The sequence below is a fragment of the Protobothrops mucrosquamatus genome, unplaced genomic scaffold (genome assembly GCF_001527695.2).
Source record: "Protobothrops mucrosquamatus isolate PMUCROS unplaced genomic scaffold, P.Mucros_1.0 scaffold_232, whole genome shotgun sequence".
NCBI classification, from domain to species: Eukaryota; Metazoa; Chordata; class Lepidosauria; order Squamata; family Viperidae; genus Protobothrops; species Protobothrops mucrosquamatus.
In genome coordinates, this window is record NW_015386308.1 from 19,646 (window position 1) to 40,845 (window position 21,200).

Genomic DNA, 21,200 nt, shown 5'->3' on the forward strand with positions numbered 1-21,200 from the left:
AAAAAACAGCATAAAACATATTAAACTAGAACAGATTAAAGCAGCCAATATAAAATGCTTTGCATCTATGAGGCCACAGAAAAGTATTCTGGCATAATTTACATCTACATAGATATTAGTTAATGGTAAACTAAAACTAAAGAATTTGGATCAGAATGCTTAGAAATTACCTTTGTTGTGCTCTCCTCTGCAATAATTGCCTGTACATGGCCCTCCATCTCTGCTTTGTACTGATCTCCTATGGATCGCAGTAAATTGGCAATATCAACTGGATCAAAACTGCTTGCAGAATCAACTACTGGTTAACAGAAAGCCAATACAGATTTACAGTTTCTTTCCCTGTATAAAAATATTCTAATTCAATTTCTATTCCATTTCAATTCCAATCCTTTTGACATGTCCATATAACATTTATCTACCTTTTAAATTTAGCTAAAGAGAATTTAAATTTGCTTATTTAAAAAAATACAGGTAATTCTCAGGTTACAACCACTTGTTCAGCCACCATTCAAAGCTATGAAAGTGCTGAATGAAGGGGGACTTGCAAACAGTTTGTGAAGTTGTGATTAATGCAGCATCCTTGCAGTCATGTGATCATAACTTCCGACATTTCCTATTGGCTTCCAATAAGCAAAGTCAATGGGGGAGCTAGCAGGAAGCTGCAAGTTGCTCCTACTGTTTTTCCACTTGCCTACACTCTATAGTCCTTGCCTTTGGCACCTTCCCTGTCCCCCTATGGTACCCACACACCTCCCAATGTTCCATAGTACCTGACTGTGACACTCCCTTACCCACCCATACCTCTCAACTACAGTTCTCACCTCTCCACCTGCTTCCCTGGAACTCCGCTCTTAAGGGACCTTGAGAACAACGACCTGAAAAGAAAGAACGAAGGAGAAAGCTCACTCAGCTAGCCTAGCTTGCATAACTATGAATCTAAAAGCAGTGGAGGAAAGTTAATGGATATTATCAAAGTAACAGATACATTGCACGTGACATCTAGATATATAATAGTTGTAAGCTTCAAAATGTCACCAGCATGCTCAGAGTAAATTATCTGCTTCACAACTGATGTGTCTGAGATAGAATTTGGTATCCCTCACACAATGATTTCACAAATGATTGCACAGAATAAACTGACCTATTTGGTTTCAGTTTCAATTTTGGGGCTGATTCTTATGTTACTATTAGATTTGGGGACTCACATATGCTCACTTTCATGCCTTACCACACTGGTTGTGATATCTGCAAAGACCATGGACTAAATGGCTATGGAAAATACCATCATTGCCCTATTACATACACATGTTCCTATTTGCAGCTATTACACAGAGCAGTAATTAGCAATAGCATTAGCATTCAGCTCTATAGGGCTTTGCAACACTCTCTGGGTAGTGTACAATGTCAGCATTACCGACCTCGGAAGGATCGACGGCTGAGTCAACCCCATCAGGATCAAACTCCTGGCAGTGGGCAGAGTTCGCCTGCAATACTGCCTTTTAACTATTGGCCAGCAATGGTCTTAAAATATACATAATTATTTATATATATATAATTATGAGATATATTTCATATATATCATCTTTTCTGCTACTGAAACAAGAGTTTAGTAGTTTAGGATTTTGAAAACTCAAGGACTGATTTTGTTATAGGGTTGTCTGTGTTTAAAACCTGCCTCCTTAAAGTCCCAACATCAGGGGCAAGAAACTACAGTATGTTGCAGACAAATAGATATATGTAACTAAAAATCACTAACAGCACACATGGCCAAAACAAAGAACTGATACCGATCAACCTGGCAAAGGAAATTAAAAGAACAAAACTCTTATGCTCATGCTTCCCTTCACCCACAAAAGGGATAACTAGACACCATATAGAAGGCAAAGAAAGAAGTTATAGAAAAAAACAATTAAAATTGCTCCCTGGCCATAATGATACACCAGAATGGTCATGTTCAATTCCACCCCACACCCAAACAATTACATGCACATACTTAAACACAAAGAACCAAATCCCCTATAAAAACTTGTTCCAAGCACTTCATCCTCTTTCGCCTACTCCCAAGAGCGAACTTCTTTGTTTTGTTTTGGAGAATAAATGCATCACCTCCTTTCCACCAGCAGCATGCCTTGCATTTCATTTGCAATACCCTGACTTGGAAAAGGGACCCGGAAAATTATTTTACTAAAACCAACTAATGTCTTAATTAATAAGCAGTAGATTTAAAACAGCACTGTTAAATTTTAAAACTTTATTTTGGAGTATTATTATGAGTTAAGGTTCTCTTCCGGTCTCTTCCCGCCCGCAGTCCTATCTTTCTCCCCCCCCCCCCACCATCATCTGAATTAACTCTAAAAATACCAGACAGTTCTGCATATTTTGTCAAAGCAAGAATATACAGTATTTGCAGCATTGACATTAAGAGTGAAGTTTTTTGATATTACAGACATATTTCAGAATTAAGCTATTTCTTCTTGCTTCTTAAATGCAAGAATTTTTTAAAATCTTAGTTTGGGATTTTAACAGTTTATTTAAATGTAACTGATCGATTAAGATGACAGATCTAAAATCCTTTAAATTAGTGGTTTCCACTATGGCCTAAAGAAACTAGTTTTGGTCTCTAACAAAAACCACTATGGATAGCAAACTTTTTTTTAACTCCAAGCAAGAAGATCCAGCAGCTGGTCCTGACTTCAAAATTTGGGAAATACAAAGCCATTCCCCCTATCACACCACAATTTAGTTTTGAAAGAAACCTTTGTACCTTCTAGATGGATTTCATTTTCAGAGACGAGCTTCAGGCAACGTTCAGTTACTTGTAACTCTTGCTTCTTTAAGCAAAGAGTAGTGAACAATGCTTCCACAATTTGTTCTGTTTGTTCTTCAAACGTCATTGAGTGGTTCATGTTCAGGTATGTATTTGAAACAGGTTTTTGCCTTATCTTGCTAAGAGTTGTTTCTTCGGTTGTCTAGAAGAAATCAAGCATAAAAAGTCTCCAGCAACTTCCTTCATTTACAATTCAAAACAAGAAACATAATTTACAAAGTAAAATTATTTACATTTTCTGTGATACATGTGTAGCCACACTATCATCATTTTAAGATATTGTCATCTATGAGAACTAAAAAACATTAATTACCAGAAGTGTTTCAGACTATCAAGTCCTCCAATGCTTTCTCTTCTACCATTCAAGATACACAATTGACTAAAAGGAAGTAGAATTTAATATTTGACATTGATTACACAACCTTTGGACACCAGGGAATTTTTATGGGGCTGTATCAGCAGTAACATGTTTCATTAAGCAGATATCTATTTTTTTGAACAATTTTTTCAGTTGCTCTAGATGCATATTATAAATCTCATCTGTTTGTAACTTTATAATATTTCACAACCATTTCCTCACACCAAAGAGGAGCAGGGTTTTCCAAGTATAAAGTCCCCTTCAACTTTATCTTGACCCCCAACAGTTTTATGGATCCATCTATGCAGGCTTTATTGACAATGTGGAACTTATTTGCTACTGCCTCCCCCCCCCCAATTTGTATTCTAAGGTCAACCCTGTTATTTCTTCATACTACCCCATCCAGCTTCTAACCGGGAGTTCTCCTGCATTGCTTTTAAAGATCAGCTAAGCTTGGCTCAGCACTGCTATCTACATGAACTTCTATATATGTATTGTTTTTTATTTAAATTTATTGGCTGCCTAAGTCCAGTGAACCTGTGAATATATTATGCATATAGCAGTCAAGAAATATTACAATCCATAGACATTAACATAATCAGGAAACCGAGCCTTTCACATTCACGAGACCTTAGGTCCAGGGATGTAAACAGGTCTTCAATGCCTTCTGAGAGGGACTTCCATGGAAGCAATGGTGGACTGAAGACAACTTCACTTTTAGTGGAGCCAGAAGCCATAGTGGAAAGTGGAACCAGTGAATGGAATTGGCTCTCCAAACTCCTCTCTAGATCAGGGAGAAGTTTTGGGATTGCTCAGAGTGCTTCTAACAGATGTTCTCTACAACAAGACCAGGTAACAGTGGTCCTGGGAGGATTTTGGAGCTCTGGGACACAGGGACAGTTAGCTTTGCTAAAACCGTAGTTCAGAGCCACCAAAAGGATGCTGAGTTCACTCACTTCCTCTTTTAACAACTTTTACTGGAAATGGTTTGCATTTTTTTATATTAAGAACCTGCAGAAGAGCAGGTTTTATTACCCTAGATGATTTCCTTCAACTTACAATGAAAGAACCTTTATTTAAGTTTAAAACATATAGAAACGGGTTTGTTTTTTTTTTAAAAAAAATGGAAATAAAAAAGGGTAATTACAATGTTGATTTTGGAAACCTTTTAAATGGACCAAGGGTCAGATTGACTGAAAATAAGATTTTGAAACACAAAAAGTACTTGCTGTGATTTGTTTAAAATCTTATTAAAATATATAAAGATTTTGAGTTTAAGAAATTTCTTCCTGGGGAAATGTTGTGGAGGAAAGAAAAACATGGTAAGAGGCTGGTTACTATAGCCAACCAGAAAGATTGTAATTAAAGGGGAAGACCCACTAATTAAGAATATAGAAAAGTATTTTAACTCTTAAAGAATTCAAGTACATTTGGGCAGTACCAGTACTTTTTGTTCAGCTTGTCTGATACAATAAAATGGGCTTAAAAGAAGAGATTTTAAAGGAGGATATTTTCCTTCCCCAAGCCATAATGTGCACCCTTCTCCAGGCAACTGGCTGCTTTCTCCTTTCTCCCTCCTCCCTTCCTAGGCAGTCACTTTTTGCAAGATTTCACACTTTGTCAGTCTTATTAAAGCAGACCAGATTAAGAAACCAAAGCCGTATCAGTCAGACTACATTTCTGCACTGTATCTGGCAAGTCTGCCTATGCTTCTCCACTTCCTCACTTTGTTTGAACTAGGTCTGAGATATACAGTATACTCAAAGTCTTCTTTTACATCCCTGGCTTTCTGACTTCACAGTAGAGTGCCAAAACTTTTAGTACTATATTAAACTGCAAATGAAATAGGCTGCTTCACCTGTTTATTCTCAAGGAGAGCAGCTCTGCTATACGGGTGAGAAAAGGCTTTTTCCTGCCTGCAAAGAAGCAGGAGCTGTTTTCCTCATGCTCCAGAAGAAACCAAATGACAATAGAGCTCTTCTCCCTTTCTCGGACTTTGGAACCTATTTCCCAAAATAATGTTTTCTACAAAAAGCTTCAAAGAACCTAATTATTCCTTTCAATGGGATGTGATTCTTAGCCACAAGGCAACAGGGGGTCAAACAGCATCTTCTCTTCTTTCTAAGAGGCTTGTTTTGAATTAAAACATGCACATGAGAGGTGGGGAACATTGTGTAATCGTGACATAATTCCAGTTTTTCCTGGGTTTTGACATCAACTTGTCAGCTTGAAGAGTAAAAAGTATGGGACTCCAAACTGAAAGAATGCAAATAAATGTATACCTAGGGAAAGAAATGTAACTTAATTCTGGAAGGATACAGTACTGCATGAAACTCTGAAGGATTATTGAATTGGCAAAAGCAGCATGCAGTGTCTTCTCCAATGCAAGTGCTAAGTAAAAAAGGAGAAGGAAAATGAGGGCAGCCCATTCAAAAATATGCTGTTTTTTTCCCAGTGCAGCATATAAGTTTCATCTGGGTTGATATAAAATAGGATGCAACATTCTCTCCTGCTACAGCCATTTTCTTCCAGAGCAGAACAACTAATTCCTGCACAGAAAAGTAACAAATTTACCTGAGTTGCAGAGACAGTAAAAGAACTTTGAAAATGACACAATTTTCCTGAGAAAATAGAAAAGCATACACATTTTTTAAACCTCCTAAGGTCAAAGAATCTATCTTTATATTTTTCCCTTCAGTATTAGTGTGAGTTTTAAAAATACAATGTATTTTAGACCAGCTATCTGAATATTAAGCTATTCTGATTTCTTTCCTATGCACAGTAAGAAACTTTAGAGAGCTGAAGCAAATATATGCTCTCTGATTGTTGAGTAAGCCTAGGAAAGAATCCATGTAAGAGCAAATAACTTCAGATGCATGTTACCTCCCACTGAACTGCCATCTGAAATAGCACTCTTCCTTTTACATGTGGAGCTGTGAAAACATGGCTTTCAATGGGGCTTTTGGGGATAAGATCATTATCAGCTCTGAATGATAGAATGATTGATTTGATTGCAATTTTATCATGAATAGTTACTATTAATTTTTAACCCTAGTTGTAATGCACGATTAGCCCCCAATTTGTTGGAAATGAAATAGCATCTAAATGGAAGTAAATCAATACAAAGATTTTAAAGAAACAACCTTGCTACTCTACTCACTTAGCATCTACATCAAGCACTTGCACAATTAAGTTTAAATAATAATAAATTTAGTCATAACAAAACTCCAGCCTTGCGACTCACAAGGAGTCCTCCACAAGTTTGCTGACTCAACTTACCTGCAGCAGGGAGGGTCACTTGGGACCACCCCTCATTCAGCAGGATTGACAGGTATTCCCAAGGCAGTGAGCTAGAGCTACTACCGGCAGCCTGGGGCTCCAGGCAGGTGGGCAACAGCAATTTCTCAACTTTGCATTTGCAGCCCACCTGCTCAGGACCTCACAGTCTTCTATGCAAGGAGCACCTCACTCCAAAAAAGGTTTAATTAATATCTGTTGAATTTTGGGCCACATAAGCTCCATGTTAATTAACTTTGAAAAAAGGTATCAGCCTTTATGATTAAAGTATAAGCTCAGAATAGATTCAGAGAAGAAGCAAAGAATGGACAAAAAAATGAAAGGGCAATCTAAATTATTTTGAATAATGTATTTTTCTTTAGTTTTTCTCTTATTACAGTATCAAAATTCCCCATCCAGAGAAACTATTGCAATTATCAGTTGAAGAACAATGGAAAAGGAATGTGCTCCTTTGTGTATGAGTGACATGAATGTTTTATTGTTGTTTTTATTATGAGATTATTCTATTTAAAACAGGTGGCCATATGAGTTCAATAAATAAATAAATTTGAAATTAAGCAGAAATAAAATTACAATTGCTATTTCTATTTGCAATTTACTCATATGATCATATCGTGGAGAGGAAATTTGTACTTGGTTTAGAAAAAGCTGCACAAAACAATTTTTTCCACAAGCAGCTGTCAGACGTTAGAGGGAATATTGCTTAGTGACATCTTCCAAACACACAAATCCTCCTTGATTTACCTTCATCCTGAAATCGCAGGTCTTCCTATTTTACTTCTCTAGATATATACAAAGTTCCTTTTGTCCATAAACATGATCTTATTTTGCCTTTCAAGGCTGGTTGGTTTCCCTGCATATCTTTCTAAACATACAGTTTTCATTTGCGCTAAAAGTTATGCTGTAGAAAGCCTTTACTGACAATTTGTAAGAATGACAGCTTCATTAAAGAATACAATAAATAAACCATATACAAAATTGCTATCTCTTCCTGCCTATGACCAACACCAGAAATTGGAAAAAAATCAGGATGTCAGGCCTGCCACTGTCTCCAGAACTGTCTTCAAGAGTGAGACAAATGCCTGCAGGGCTTCTGGCTTGTTTTCAGTCTGCTTCACTAACATCTGCATCTCTGCACTTTCTGTCTCCAGCAGCAGCTCAGTTAGGAAAAGGCAGCCTGTGTCATCCTGTGCCCCTAGGTAGACTTTCCATGACTGTGAACCAGGCTTGCTCATTGCAATTGTCTGAATATGGACCATCTGCAGGGCAACCTGCAAAGTCTCTGGCTGAACAGTTTCCTGCCAAGGAATGGCTTGCTGGCAGCCAACAGCCAGGTTTAGCCATGTCCTCTCAAACTGCTCTGTAGTCAGACATATACTCGATATTAAGGTAAGGCTACTGGAACTGGCATTAATAACAGGGTCATTCTCCTTTTCCAACATCAGTGGTACTGAAAAAGAAAGAAAAGCCATATTATTTACTTATTATTTATTACATACATTTGTGTATCATCAAATTGTCATACTCACAGAAGTTTGCAGCAATAACATCTATTAAAACACAACACTAAATCCATCTTTCTAATCCTCCCCATAAAATGCATTGTACATTAAAATCAAAATCAAGAACCAAAAAGCAACCCAGATTCACCATTATCTGAATAAACTAATGCTGACAACTTTGCAAATACCCAGTACCTCAGGGGGCAGCTATTCCATAATGTCAGGAATGAAACATATCATAAGAACATATGCAGTACCCTTCTGAATTGGATCCCTGCCCCATCTAATCTGTTCTCACAGTGGCCAACTAACTGCATAATGAAGCTCATTAATCTCCCAGTAGATGGCTATACTCTTTCTCTGGCCCGATCTTTGATTCTCATGTAAGAAAGGGATTCTCAAGTGTATCTATAGGTGGACCTTGACTTACAACCACATTGCAGACTGAAATTTCCATCATGAGTATTATGGTCCTAAGTCAAGTCGGATCCGATTTTACAACAATTTTACAATGGCCATTAAGTGAATAACATGGCTGTTAAGTAAATCCAGCTTCCCTTATGGATGTTATTTGCTGTAAATCAGCAAAAGTCGTGAACCTAGATTGCAGGATGTTGCAACTGGCTGTAAAGGCAATTGGGTTGCCAAGCACCTGAACTGCAAGCATGTGGGGTGGTACAAATGTAATTGAAATCCTATCATAAGGGTGTCTAGTCCAAGAAGGACTGTAATTACCACATCAGCCACAGTTGAGTAAAGGCTTTACTGGCCATGGCTTTGACCTGCTGCTCTAGTGCAGGAAAACCCCAGTTCAAGGACCTGTTCCTTCAGAGGAAATATAACTTTGCCCAAAACCAACCTCAGAACTGACATCATGCTAGATTGTTTGCACAAAAACACTAGCTGTCTCTTGCTGGGAGTGAGTCTGTTTTGTCAAATCCAGTCCTTCACAACCTCCAGAAAATAAAAAAGGACCCCTACTGCATCTCTTGAGGTGACAACATACAACATCAGCGCATGATGATATCTCACCTCAAACTAAAAGATGAATCAGTTTCATATAGTTGTTATTCCATATTATTATATGGAAGAGAGAGAGAGAGCCAAGTTCTGTGGAACTTCACAGTGGAGGAATTACTATTAACAGTATAAACCGAAAGATGCTTAGCAGGAACATGAGCATTACAATTATAACAAGCTTACTATCGCCTACTAAGCAAAGAATAACTTGTCAATCAGATACCTAAAAGTACATTTTCTGGCTGTCATTAGGAAAAGCGAGCACAGAAAGAGTAAGAAAGTAATTAATATCTACGTATGTCTCTCACCTTTGCCTTCTCTTTTGGTATCATCTGTGCTGGAGTCTGCACAGGGGAGATCAATTACTCGCTTGGCCGTCATAGCTGCCCATTGCTCTTTGCCATAGATGAACGCCAAGGTATTAAAGTCAGGGACCCATTTGTTAATGGAACTTTCAGTCTGCTCTTCTAAAATGCGGAGAGAACGATCTGATGTCGGGCTGCACAGAATTCCTTTTGTTTCTTCCACTCCAGCTTGTAACAGACGATAATAAAATAATGCACGGTCCCGAACTGCCATGTCTTTTTCCTCCTCTGGATCACAGACACAAACATTTGTCAACAACAACAAAAATAAGCAGTTACTTCACCTGGCTTTTAATGATGCATTTCCAAGAGGTCTCTCCCAAGCCTTTTCTCTCTCCCTTAGAACCTGTTAAGGTATCTGACACTAGCAGTACAGACAGAATAGAAAAATACTTGCGATAAAATTGTTTGAGATTTGGTTAGAAAATCTAAAGAATTTTAGACCAAGATTTATTTATTTTTTGGTATGCTTTTCAACAGTAACTATAACTGTTGTCTTTCATCTAATTCACGATACAGCAACCATCATAGAAGTAACAGACTTACCAATGCAATAATAAAGTAATCGACCCAGAGTATCCTGACATTCAGCAGAACGTGCTACGAATAGCCGGGCCACAGCCGTCAGTAGTTCTAGCTTGACAACTGAGAATGGTTCTGATTTTATATTCTCCACAAAATCTTCTAATATATAAGGGGCATTGGGAACTCTTTCTCCATGTACACCCAGAAGCCAGATTAATGCTTGCTTTCCCTAAAAAATTAAGCCATTAAAACATTGGGCATTCAAGTACTGTTGAGAACAATTCACATACCAAATCTCCATGTTAAGGACATTACAGGTAGTCCTTGACTTACAACAGTTTTAGTTGTATTTAGTTCAAAGTTACAACGGCACTGAAAAAAAATGATTTATGACCGTTTTTCATAGTTACGACATTTGAAGCATCCCTATGATCATTTGATCAAAATTCTGATGCATGGCAACTGGTTCATACTGTGTTTCCCCAAAAGTAAGACCTACCCCAAAATAAGCCCTAGTTTGATTTTTGGGAGTGGGCCTATATAAGCCCTACCCCCAAAATAAGCCCTAGTTTTGGGGCAAGGCGCACACCTAAAAATCAAGCTAGGGTGGGGGGGAGGGGTAGAGCTGACCCACATGCCCCGCACTGACTTACCTTGTAGCCAGGCCTCTCCTCACTGGCCCACTTCTCCAGAGTCCAGAGGCCTGCATTTCGCAGTCAGAGGCCTTTCTGGAAAGCCACTGTAGCCAAGAATTGAATGGTATGGATTGAATCCATACCTCGGTTCTCGACTGCAGAATCCATAGCTTGGTTATCAGCTGCAGAGGCCTTCTGGAAAGGCCTTTGACTACGAAATGCAGGCCGGAGCTCCATTCTCAGCTGCAGAATGAAGCTGCTCCTTTGGCTGCAGAAGAAGTGGGTCAGCTGGGCAGGGCTGTCGGTGCTGGAGGTGAGTGAAAAAGAAACCCCTCGAAAATAAGACCTGGTGTCTCTTTTGGAGGCAGTCTTATTTTAGGGGAAACACTGTACTTACATTGATTGCTGTGTCCCAAGGTCATATGATCCCATTTTGCAATCTTCTGACAAGCAAAGTCAATGGGGAAGTGAGATTCATTTAACAACCAGGTTACTAACTTATCAACTGCAGTGATTCACTTAACTGTGGCAAGGAAGGTCATAAAATGGGGCAAAACTCAACAAATGTCTTACTTAACATAAATTTTGGGCTCAGTTGTGGTTGTAAGTCGAGGACCACCTGTATTTGAACAAATTGAAACAGAAAAGATGTGAAAATCTGAGGCTGCTGCACCATCTGCTTGCTTCATAATTAAAATCTTAGGATCTGTACCAATTTAATTTGGAGAAGCAATATTATAAAACACTACCTGTCCATAGTCATGTGAGTTAAAATTCTTAAGAATTTTAGTAATCAAATCTTGAATTTTTCAAAGATTAGAACATAGAACATAGAAGAACAGAATTGCAAGGAACCTTGAAGGTCTTCCAATCCCCTGTTTCAGCAGAAGACTCCATACATTTTGGACAAATGGTTGTCCAATCTCTACTTGAAAACCTCCAGTGTTGGAGCACCCACAACTTCTGGAGGCAAGTTGTTCCACTGATTAATTGTTCTCACTGTTAGGAAATTTCTCCTAATTTCTTGATTGGATCTCTTTAATATCTTCCACCTATTATGGTTTTATTTTATTTTTGTCAGATTGGCTGCAAAGATTTTCATTACAGCCACATTCCATAATATTCAATGTTACTAATTTTACATTTCCTTGATTAAAAATTGGTAAGATAACAAAATTATTTAACTTTTTTGCTTTTGGGAAGGCAATGCATAACTAAAAGTAAGGTTAGTTGATTCAAAATTCTGTGTGGCAAATGAAAAAGCAGAAGAATTCTTAATGATATAATAAAATAGATTAGAAGCTAAGGGGGAGAAAGATAAAATTCTTATGCAGACATACCCTCCAGATCCTCCTAAACTAAATGATTTTATGAATGTTTACACTAATAACTCACATATATACAAGGGATGCATACTTTTAAAAAAAACTTTCAGCTTCAATTTTAGATTTCATCAACAGTATAGAGGAGATTACAAAAGGTGTTCTCTGTTACCTCACTGTCCTGGATGATCTCTTCACAGCCAGACAAAGACTGGGCCACACACTCTATGCACTGTGGACACAACCATACTAGATCTCGGAACACCTGCACTACAGCTGTAGGGAAATAGATAACAACATATTTAGAGTGTAACACTGTTTGGTCCAGATGATAACATCTTAATATCATCAAAATCCGAGTGGAATAAACTTCAGATTAAGGAATGGTTAAAACAGAATTTGTAGCTAATAAAATTAAAATGCTATAAAATTCTAGCAAAATGTATTTTCACTATTTACCTAAAATACAATAAAATGTTAGATCTGCCTTCGAAGGAAGACCCATGATTAGGATGCTGCCACTAAAAAGGCCATGTCTGATTCCCTGACCATCACAGAATGCAAAATAGTGATTGAGGTGATGGTACAGCTGATAGAGAGGACCATGCACAAGGAAAAAGGTCTCCAAATAGTCTAAGTTATTAGAAGTTCTATGGAGAATTATAACTGATACTAATACCCTGAACTGCTTTCAGAGTTGAAGTGGAAGCCCATGGTATTTTAAAATGAGTAGCACAGGAAAAAAAAATGGCAGTTTACATCTTTGCAGCACCAAAGAACACCTTTCTAGGCAGCCTGATAGAAAATAAATAGCAGGAACCTAATCTGGATGGGACTAAGACATATGATCTGTGGCCAAATCTGCTCTCTCCAAGAATGGACAGCTACATATGCAAAACACTCTTAGCACTAAGTGGCCGTCCAGGAATTATGACAAATTGAGGAGATTCCCAAACTGCAAATCTGGCCCTCTGAAAGATGCAAATTCTTCTAGAATAGATTGTTTTTCCCATTCTGAAAGTCTATTTTTACTGAGCAACATTTTTATCTTCTATTGATTAAGTTTCTCTTACCAATTCAGAGTTGTCAGGAAAAAAAATGGAGTCAAAGTGAGCAAAGTTACTTTAAAAAAATCTTAACGCATCAGTAGTTAGAAAGTGAATACCTGGTGTATTAGCATCCTACACAGTGGTGGGATTCAAATATATGAACAACCGGTTCTCTGTGTGGATGCCACTTCCGGAAGTCCGTTCTGGGCCTGGGCAACAAAAAATTAGCTACCGGTTCTGCCAAACTGGTGCGAACTGGCTGAATCCCACCACTGATCTTACATGATTTGGGGCAGTGTCTCAATGAAATATTTATGTCATTTAAACATAGCAATAACTATGGGATTGTACTTTTCAGATTCAAAGTCAAAAAGGTGATTTGGAATAGCTATCAGTGTCTTTGTCACACCTGTTGAAGTTCCTTAAATTAAGAAAGTGATGAGTGTTCCACACTCACTGGAAAGGACCTTGTTACACTTTGTTCTCAACACAAATTATTTATGTTCTTGGCCTCTATGTGAGCTAGGAAAATAGGCAGTTTCTTTAAGGAGGCACCAATTGGTACAATTGCTCGTACTCACTTGGAACCAACTTTTGGATTTCTTCTAAATTTAGAAAAAACTATGTCGCATCTGACCAAAGAAGCTAAATCTTGCAATGGTGTAAATCAAGTATGAACTAGAAAGTCCGGAATAATACCTGATGTTATATGTTCTTGCTTCAGCTCAAGAAGTTCTGTTAGAATCCTAACACATTGTTCTGAGTAGGTTCTTGCAATGTTTCCTAAAAAACAACAACAATAACAAAAAAGGAACCAACATCTCCCCATACATATGACCCAAAGTTCTCAGGATTGCTTAATAATTCCTTAACCTGGAAAGAGCGATCCAGCAACATAGGCTGATATTTCTAATACTAATTCTCAGTACAGAAGTACATACTAATCTTATGCAAAATAGGACAGAATGGAACAGTTTTGGGAACATAATATTATAGATGAGACAATTCTAGGCTGGTGATTGGACCACTTAAGGAAGAGAACATGAATAATTTCCATAAGTTAAGCAATAATACACCAAACTGGTAATCAATAAACACATTCAGTATAACTGAATGAAATGAACTGCTCACTGAGACATTAGATTTAATCCCACCTTTAGTTTTTACAATTCAATGCAGCACTACGCATTCCTCCTATTGCTTCCTCCTATTTTCCCACAACTATCCTGTGAGCCAGGATTGAGCCAGTTTCCCTGCCTAACAGAAGACTAGAACTTATGATTTCTCAGTTTCTAGTCCAGGACCTTAATTACTACATCAAACTACAATGTTAGGCAATAAAGCAAACAATATTAGGTGGTAAGGCAAAAAAACATGCATCTTGATATGCATTTTGTGACTACAGTAATAAAGATTTCTTAAATTTTGGAGTCATTTTATATGAAATAAAGACTAAAGCTGGTACGCTCTTAAAATGCAGTGGAATTTACTTTTGAGCAAACATACTTTCTTGGTTATTATGAGTGTAATAATTTGTGTTTTCAGCTGGAAGGGATAATAGCGAATATGTTCACAAGACTGGCGTAACTTTGAATTGCTTCATTTTCTAGTTTGACCAAATTTTGCTTCTTCTCTCTTTGAAGCATATTTTTTGTTCTAAAGATTGTCCTATCCACACCTGTAAAGACAGTCATATTCTTTTCTAGCCAAAAGAAACACTACCAAATGCAGAATTTGCAATATAATTGCAGGGGAGAGGGGCGTTGTATTATATTTTTTACATAGGTATTACAACTTTGGTGTACATTTATTTGCCTGTTAGAGGTCTTTCATTAGAATCCTAGTAGTCCACTTACCTATGGCAAATATTGCTGCCCGAGCAAGCTCTGCTGACACATCAGTGCAATAGTCTCTCAGTTCCTCCAATATATGCTGAACATTTTCATCATTCACCAACTTGCACAGCACCTCCATTTTTTGGCATTTGATATAATGCGGTTCCGAGTAAGAACAGAAGAACTTCTTATATTGGCTACTGAAATGGCCAGGAAGGCTGTCTATTATCTGGCGTACATGACACAGAGCAGTGAAACAGAGTTCTCTACTCCCAGATGTGCATGCTGTTAGGAGTGGACCTTTAACTCTTACAAGCACATCTGCCTGGACATGTGGGTAATCTCTAGCCAGCACCAAGAAGAGTTTTGTGGCAGCCATCACCACACTGGAACTGCTATTTTTAAGGTATCCATCCAATAAATTAAGGATATCAAAAAGCTCTTCTTCACAGCGGGGTTTGTATCGCAGCAGAAAAGTCAATACCTCACTCTGCCCCCACTGATCCAAATCTGGCATCCTACAAAGAGGAGAAAACAAACACAAATGGTGATGCAGTGAATCTATAGCTTTGCTCTCCCAATCTGCAGGCCACTTTTTCCATTACTTCATCAGTATTAAACTTAAGTATGTGAATCAGTAAGATGAAATGGAGGGATTTGATCAAACACTACTAAATCATATACTTTAAGTAAATTTGTACTTAGCCCTTGACCTACAGATCTTTCAAAAATTTAAAGAGTAATACAAATATATATCTGAATGACAATCTCCCTTAAACTTAAAAGATGGGAGAATGACTTTGAGTCAGTTAGTCTCCTTCAATCCAATCCACCACACAGTCTTGTTATTGTGGGGAAGATAGGGAGGCAGGAGCATGAAGTGCATTAACCTTCTCAGATAGATATAGATTTTTTTTTCTTCTGTTCGATGGTGTCCAATAGATATAAACAAAAGATGGGATAAAATGTATTAATAACAATAATATCGTATCTGTTTTGTATGTCCTTATAAATCCGATGAGCAATAGTATATTATCTATGAGCACTGGGTTTACAAGCTGACCAATTATTTTATTTAAACTGTATATAATTGCAAAGGATCTTTTATATTAATACTCACATGCTTTAAAGCCAAAACTAGGAAACAACTCTGCAGAACAAGTAATTACTTCAGCTACCACCATGTAAAAATGAAAGACCTTGGACGATATTGCATCACATTAACCGAAGGTCTTTTCAATGGTGGATTCCAATTTAGGCACTCCCTGCTGAGAGAAGTTTCCTTCTTGTTGCCTAGATGCCAGCAGGTTCTTTCTGTTCAAGTAGTCGTCTACTATTTGCCTGCTTTGTCAAAGTCTTGAAATAAGACTTCACTATTCCGGTATTCTCCCACAAATGTGTTTTTGATTAATTCATAGTGTATTTTAATTAAACATTCATTCATTCATTCATTTATTTATTATTGTTAGCTGCAATGATTGGCTTTTTTTGGCAGAAAGGCAAGTTATAAATTCAATAAATTAATAAAGAAAATATTAGCATTAATTTGACAAGCATATGGTTTTCACCATGCAAAACACAAAGGACAGAGGAGAATGATACCTCTAGTTTACCCAAGAATTTTGGAGTGGAACGTACCTGTTAAGGAGATGGTGGGCAATGGGTTTGTTGATGACAACTCCTCCTTCATGTGCCAAAATTTCCTCAAGAGCCCTCAGACAATTTACCACCACAATAGGATCCTGATCCCGAAGCAAACTATATAACTCATTAACTAGTGCACCGTCTGCAGAAAACATGTCAGAAAGGAAGTCAGAAATATTTCCCCCTTTCATCTGTAATAAAATACTGCTTTTGACAGGACATATACAAACACAAACAATGATCATTTAATGAAAACAATCTGGATGATCCCCACTCTGTTATTGTTTAAAAGAGCCTGGGTCTTTAGCCAGGCTTTTGGTGAGGAAGAGTCAGACTCCACACTTTATTGAGTTTGCCATCTTTTATCTTTGTTTTATGGATTTTATTGTAATTTATTTGACTGTTGTAAGCAACCCAGAATTATTGAGACTTGGGTGGCATGCAAGTTTAATAAATATTAAATATGAGATTGCTGAGGAAGATTTCTGGCAAATAATTATGGGGCAAGGTAGGAAGAACTACATCCAGCAGAATGTGTCTTCTATGAAGGGGAGATCGCCACACACTATATACAAAGTAGAACTGTTACAGCATTCAAGCCAAACTTTCTCTTTATAGCATCAAGACTATATGCCACATATTTATTCTAATATGAATGGAGAAGTGGAATTGGAAATAGAATGGAAAAAACATGTTTATTTACCCACTTCACAGTCTCCTTGGAGTTTCTGCATCTTTGCACATCCAAGAACTGCTACTCTCCTTACATAAGAAGCTTTATCTCGTAGACCATTCAGGATTGGCTGCTGAATATATTCTTGTATGCCAGGCATCCTAGGAACATTGCAGGGCTATCAATCTATAAATTCTCATAAACACTCTTATAAGTTGATGCCCTCAACCCTTTTAATAAAACATTATTAAATAGCTGTATTAGGTTCCATAGATCAGATAGCAAAATAGCAGCCCACATGCTATAATTCAAGGGAAGTTCAGTCCTGACCAGCAAAACAGAAAGCTCTTCAAGTGTATTCCACTTTGAAGAGCTTCCTGGAAGGAAGTGCTATCTGTAGTGATGTATTACTGATAAGAGTTAGATTTAAGACAAAAGAACTGAAAGCTCATCGTTCAGGTCATGAGCTATTGATCAGTAACCTCTGCATTTGAGTATATTACACAATATATCTTTCTCTCATATGTGATGGCTGTGAAGGTCAAGGCAAGCAGGACATTCTCTTACCTCAGACTGCACATGCTGCGCAGGGCCAGACCCCTAACCATAGGGTTGGGGTCTGAGCAGTCTTTGCAAAGAGTATTGATAGCTAAAAGTGCTAGATCAGGCTTCAGGGGAGCATACGTACACATATACAAGTACACTAGCTTCTTCTGAACAATGTCTATAGTAGCACTAGCTTTAACCATCTCCATAAAAACACTGGACACATCTACACCTTGGGTCATGTGTCTGCAAGAAAAAGATAAGAAAAAATTAGATAGAACAATCAAGATCTCATATTAATCTACCTGAAAACCCAAAAGATAATTTTGTAATTATTATAGTCAATGCATAAATCATTACAAGTTGTCACCCAGAATGTGTGTATATGCCTATGCAAATACATTTCAAGTTTCATTTGTATTCCACCTCAGTGCACTAGGTTAACTGCAAACACAGACAAATTAAGTTCTTCATCACAAAGCCTAAATTCTTTACCTGGAGCATTTTATGCTTACTTTTGATTACATATTACATATTTGGCATACTTTACTTCTCTGTGATCCTCCACTTTTTAAAGTATCAGAAAAGATAAATCAAGAAATATGAAATACAAATGTGTCAATTTATATACATTCTTAAGCCTAGCTATTCAACATCAGGTCAAAAAAGAACATTTCAACAGTTCTCTTCGAAAGCATTTATTAGCTACAGTTTTTGATAGAAGAATATAAGGAGAAAAGAATTCACAATTAAGCTATTGTATATCCATAATAATACAATGTTTACCTAATACTTTGTATACTTTGAAATATATAGACAACAGTTAATAAAATTTGACAAACCAGACAGTAACTTAGAATTTTCAATTAATGAGAGCATGTTTCAGTGCCCTGAATATTTCTTTGACCTGGTTGAAGGTAGCAGAGTTTTTTTAAAGCAACGTTTGCAAAAATGAAAACTATATATGAATTTTCATGTACAGATTATAAGATTAAATTATTTTATTTATAATTGGCTAAGATCCACAGCACTAGTGCTTTGCACGCTAATATTTTGCACTCTTTAAAACTAAGTTAATCTATTGAGATGTACCAGAATTTTTTCAAAAGGATTGCAAAACTAAATTCAAGAAATGTGATAACAAAAGGATATTCTTGCCAATGGTTTTTTTATATACAATTAACAGAAAAGTTTAAAGTGGATAAAATACATTATGGCTGTGAACAAAGTAAAACTGAGTTTGAAATAGAATTATTTACTAATGATGAACATATTACTAAAACGTATAAACATTATACATTTGCATTATTTATTTTTAAACTTTATAATTTTGTTACACTATTATGAGAACTATCTAAAACAATTATTGCATGTATCAATTATTTAAAACTTCCAGCATTTCATAAGACCAACTATAACTGTCAGAATACAAGAGGACCGTAGCATAACACAAGCATCTCAGAACAGACCTGATTACTCGTTGGATAACATTCCTATAGCGAAGATGGTCAGTTTGCACATGAGGGTTGGACAGGGCTCTCTTCAGCTCCTTCACTGTATCCTCTGAACCAAGGTACGGCATTGTTGAGATTCTAAACCCTTTGACAGTACTGACTGTTGAAGAACCTAGGATAGCAGTCACAAAGTCACAGAGAGAAATCTGAGCATATCATTTGTATTCCGTTCTGCCTCTTTCAATCTCTTGTCTTATCTTTTATGTTTTTCTTAGAACAAGAGATTTTTATTTATTAATTTGTATCCTGCCTTTATTATGCTTACAAATAATTCATGGTGGCGAATATATCCAACCCATTTTTACTCCTCCTATTTTCCCCACTAAAACAGCAACACTATGAGTCTTCATGGCTAAGGTGGAACTTTAACTCATCTCCTGCTTTCTAGCCTGGTGCCTTATTAGACCAAACTGGTTCTAGTTTTTCAAAAGGTTGCTAATTTCATTATGACAGCAACAAGCATGGCATTTTAGCAAGGAACAAGCTGACAAGTCTCTGTTCCAAGGAGCTTACAGCAAATAAAATACACTAAATATAAGCAGGGCTTTTTTTGTCATAGAACGCCCAGAACGGAGTTCCGGCACCTTTTTTGGATGGAACCTTGTAGGGTAGGCAAGGCAGGTTGTATGATGTGTGTGTGAGTTCTGGCACCTTTTTTTTTTTTTAGAAAGAAAGCACTGAATATAAGAGATGTAATAGAAAGGTAAGAAAGCAATAAGACAAGAATAGCAGCATATAACAAATGACTAATTACACTTGGTTTCTCTAGGAGTAGCTACATTATTTACTATACTGTAAAAACAATAAAAGATATAAACAACAGCACTGAAAAAAAGTGGTTTACAACTGGTCCTTGCATTTACAACTCTTGCAGCATCGCCACAGTCATGTGATCAAAATTTGGGCACTTGACCACATGTAAGCTGTTAAATTCTAATAACTCTTCATGACACAAGATACTAGTAGGTAGGTAGGTAGGTAGGTAGGTAAGAAGGAAGGAAGACAGCTAAATAATTAAATTTGTTATGCAATGTACAATTCTGCCAAACCAAAATGAGGGTAATACAATGAACACAGTCACTGTGTCATACCATTGTTGGTATGAAACTACATTTAGTCTTACACACAGGAAACAGTTGCTTTCATAGCTCTGAAAACAAATAGATAAATTATTTTGTTGATGGCGATACCCACCAATGCTTTGGCCTGGCAAAAATCAAAGCATTACAATCTCTATCTAACCAGGCAACTAGAAAATAAATGGAGTGAATGCACTTGAAAGTCCAATTTACCTGCGTCTTCGAAGGGAATCAAGTTCTCGAAATACAGAGCTCTAAGTGCAGGAAGACAACACTCAACGAAAATGCCTCTAAAATTCTATTCTGGATTAGAAGCTGTAATACAATTTTTCGTTCCTCAAATTAAATGACAACCGGTAGTAAAATGCAGGGCAATTTATTTATTTGGCAGTCACATAAAGATTTACGTTAACTTCATTGTAAAATAGTTCCGGGGGCTTTTTAGCTTAATATCCCGATGCGCTAAGGGAGGATCGGAAAGCAGAAAAAACCTCAGATATGCTGCAGGGTCCTAATACTCAATAGTAGCCCCAAGTATCATTATATGAATTATTATTAATCTACAGCGGAGTAGACGGGAAGATTATCTCGAAGAGCCGCAGCCTCCTTTTTTTCACCGCCCCCCCCCGCTCCATTTTCTTCGCAATGCAAAAGAATCCTGATTTAGTCGCATTACAAACACTACGCAGGCTTTGCTGATACCTTTTGCTTGAGGAAGGTTACTGTTGCCTAGTCACTGTTCCGCAAAAATCCGGATTTTTCTACTGTTTTCTTATTTTCTGTCCCTATGACAGTTTTTCCAGAAAAAAAAAAAAGAGGCGTCAAAAGCATCCTGGAAGTTTTGTCTTCTGACCATGGAACTACATATCAATCTCATTTTTGTACGCCTATTGGCCGAGCGTAATGTGCCTGACATCAATAGCTTTAAAATGTATGGAATTCTGGGAGTTGAAGTCCACGCATCTTAAAGCTACGAACGTTGAGAAACACCGGTTCACGACCGTCAGAT

General features: G+C 37.2%; 2 protein-coding genes across 2 annotated transcripts in view; both read right to left on the minus strand.

The window, feature by feature from the left end:
- The window catches only part of BCL2L15 (BCL2 like 15), an 11,055-nt gene extending 5,289 nt beyond the window's left edge, over nt 1-5,766 (minus strand). The window contains exons 1-4 of the mRNA XM_015829218.1: nt 5,760-5,766; nt 2,765-2,969; nt 822-875; nt 171-298 (exon numbers count right to left, since the gene is read on the minus strand). Of these exons, the coding sequence (XP_015684704.1) occupies nt 171-298; nt 822-875; nt 2,765-2,906 (324 nt within the window). The 5' untranslated portion in view covers nt 2,907-2,969; nt 5,760-5,766. The remainder of the gene's footprint in view (nt 1-170; nt 299-821; nt 876-2,764; nt 2,970-5,759) is intronic.
- A 1,075-nt stretch (nt 5,767-6,841) lies between these two features.
- Nucleotides 6,842-20,969, minus strand: AP4B1 (adaptor related protein complex 4 subunit beta 1). The gene is made up of 11 exons (XM_015829227.1): nt 20,894-20,969; nt 19,068-19,224; nt 17,620-17,844; nt 17,083-17,213; nt 16,374-16,521; nt 14,757-15,253; nt 13,600-13,683; nt 12,024-12,127; nt 9,916-10,123; nt 9,313-9,597; nt 6,842-7,932 (listed from the first exon to the last, which is right to left on the minus strand). Exons 2-11 carry the CDS (start codon nt 19,178-19,180, stop codon nt 7,508-7,510), a joined length of 2,220 nt encoding a protein of 739 aa, XP_015684713.1. The 5' UTR covers nt 19,181-19,224; nt 20,894-20,969; the 3' UTR covers nt 6,842-7,507.
- Between the last annotated feature and the right edge of the window lie 231 nt (nt 20,970-21,200).